Genomic DNA, 2,237 nt, shown 5'->3' on the forward strand with positions numbered 1-2,237 from the left:
CGCTTTCAAACAGTTTAAAAGTGCCCGTTACTGTCTATAAAACACACATTTCAATGTCCTTTTCGTCTATGTCTTAGTTTTAGTTTTGACAAGAGTTTGGCGGTACTCACAACTCAATTATGTCATATACAATGTACATGTAAATGCTGAAAATTAGAGGAGTTAAAAGAGGTTAATATGCAAAGAAAATGAGGAGAGATAAGAACGATAGACGTTTGCTAAGGAAAAAAAGGATCAAATCACACCAGACCGCCCGCCAATCGCCCACTCTATCCCTGTCTACACGATTTACCCCATCTCTGACCAGTCCTGGTCACTTAACATCTTCTCTTTGTTCCCTGACAGGGTGTCCATTGGTCTGTGTTGCGTGTTACTGTATGACCTGATCAACATTCACATGGACCTTTCTGTGGCGTTCGTTATCTGTTTCTGGTTGGCCTGCGTCACGACGATGATGGGAGTCACGACCTACTTTGTGGCCCAGGTTAACGAAGCAGTGAGTAGTTGTTCTTGCGTTCTTCTGGGACATTCCCTAGATCAAATAGATGTTAGTGCTTTTGCTGAAAGGGTAGTTTTGTTGAGTGTCAAAAGTTGGTCGATGATGATGATGTAAATTAGTTGCCCACCTAATGACTCAGTGGGGCAGAGGGAAATAGGGCTGTGACTTTAAGTTTGTTGTTCCTGACTAAGCATACAGGGCGAAAAGTTGAACTTTTACAGTGTTATGAATATTGATATTCTATAGACAATTTGACTTATCGACTGGGAGTTTTTACGGGGCACATTAGACAATATACACATCTAAACGTGACGAAAAAAGTGCGGCTTAAAGTTTTATACAATTGGTAATCAAATTACTCCCTCTAGATCTATAGTTCAAACTGAACGCTATTGTCCCTGGTTTGTCTCTGGCCCAGTAATGGGCTCAAACAAACGCCTATTTGCTCGCCCTTGTCTGAAAAAAAAGAAAACAATTGAGGGAAAAAAATGGCTCGAGAGGATCAGTCTCACTGGTGACCCTAACACCCTTATCTCAATTAATGATCCAACTTCAATGCTTGTCACGTGCAGAGTAAAGTACAATGGGAATGGTTTCCCTTGTTACCAGTGTATCACATTCACTTTGGGGGCTGCAAATGTGTGCTTATAAATTATTTATCCCAACACTCACATACCAGTGCCAGACATGGTCCCTTTCGTTTAGTTTTAGTTAAAGTTTTACATTACTTGCCACGCCATAAGGTTATATACGTGCAGAGATTAGTGTTACAAGATAAGCACAAACGCAAAAAGGAGGAGAGATAAGAACGATCGATGTTTGATAGGAACTAATTAAGGAGCAAACTACACCAGTGAACCTTCCAACCGCCCACACGTGGTTCCTGACAAAATACCTGGAGGGAAAGCGGATCAACTGTCAAATGAAATGTTCCAGGAGATAAACCTACCAGTAATAGACACGAGACTTACTAAATAAACTCAAAGAAGAACACACGATATTAACATACATAAAAGTAAGATTTTTATCAAGATTTTTTTACATTTTAATCTAAATAATTGATCAAACTCAAGCCGTGCTGTAAACAGTCGTGAAAGCAACCAACGTCGGTTTCTCGCGCTCATAATATGACCTTATGCTGTTCGAGCTTAGTAAAACACTTAGTAAACTTTTTTTAAAAAACGGACAGGAAAGTCGACCCTGCACCAATAGTTACCTGTCTAAAACATTCACCTGTATAAACGACTACTTCACATTTTCCCTCTTTCGGTTTTTTGTTGTTTTTTTGGGGTTTTTTTTGGGGGGGTAGATTATTATTATCATCATAACAGCACTGTTCAAGACGTCCACCTGTCTGAGACAACCACTTTTCTCCTCAACTGTGGGTGTCTGAGTTGGACAATTATAACGACTGTGTCTTCGAGATTCCTCTCGCTCTTTCTCTCCCTCCAGATGCACGCCGTGGCCTATGACATACAGACCGTGCAAACTGATGGCATTACATCACAAGATCACACTCAGGTATGCTTCTTCCCCGTTGTTAGCCAGTGTTTCAGATCTTAGTGTGTTCTATCAGCCATATACAGTCGAAGGAGCTTGCTAATTGTGGAAGAATAATAATAAATTATGCCGTTATGCTTTTTTTGTTTCGTTCAGTCTTTGTTGGATATTTCTAGATTTATTTATTTATTCGTTAGTAAGGGGTACGTTTAAGTGAGTATGTGTGTATATATATATA

At 39.8% G+C, this 2,237-nt stretch overlaps 1 protein-coding gene across 2 annotated transcripts in view; it reads left to right on the forward strand.

Moving 5' to 3' along the window:
• The window catches only part of LOC101849397, an 8,657-nt gene that overhangs the window by 4,180 nt on the left and 2,240 nt on the right, over positions 1–2,237 (forward strand). For both annotated transcript variants that reach the window (XM_035971771.1, XM_013086758.2), the window contains exons 3-4: positions 346–496; positions 1,952–2,020. In XM_035971771.1, the coding sequence (XP_035827664.1) occupies positions 346–496; positions 1,952–2,020 (220 nt within the window). The remainder of the gene's footprint in view (positions 1–345; positions 497–1,951; positions 2,021–2,237) is intronic.

Source organism: Aplysia californica, unplaced genomic scaffold (genome assembly GCF_000002075.1).
Source record: "Aplysia californica isolate F4 #8 unplaced genomic scaffold, AplCal3.0 scaffold00501, whole genome shotgun sequence".
Classification (NCBI taxonomy): Eukaryota; Metazoa; Mollusca; class Gastropoda; order Aplysiida; family Aplysiidae; genus Aplysia; species Aplysia californica.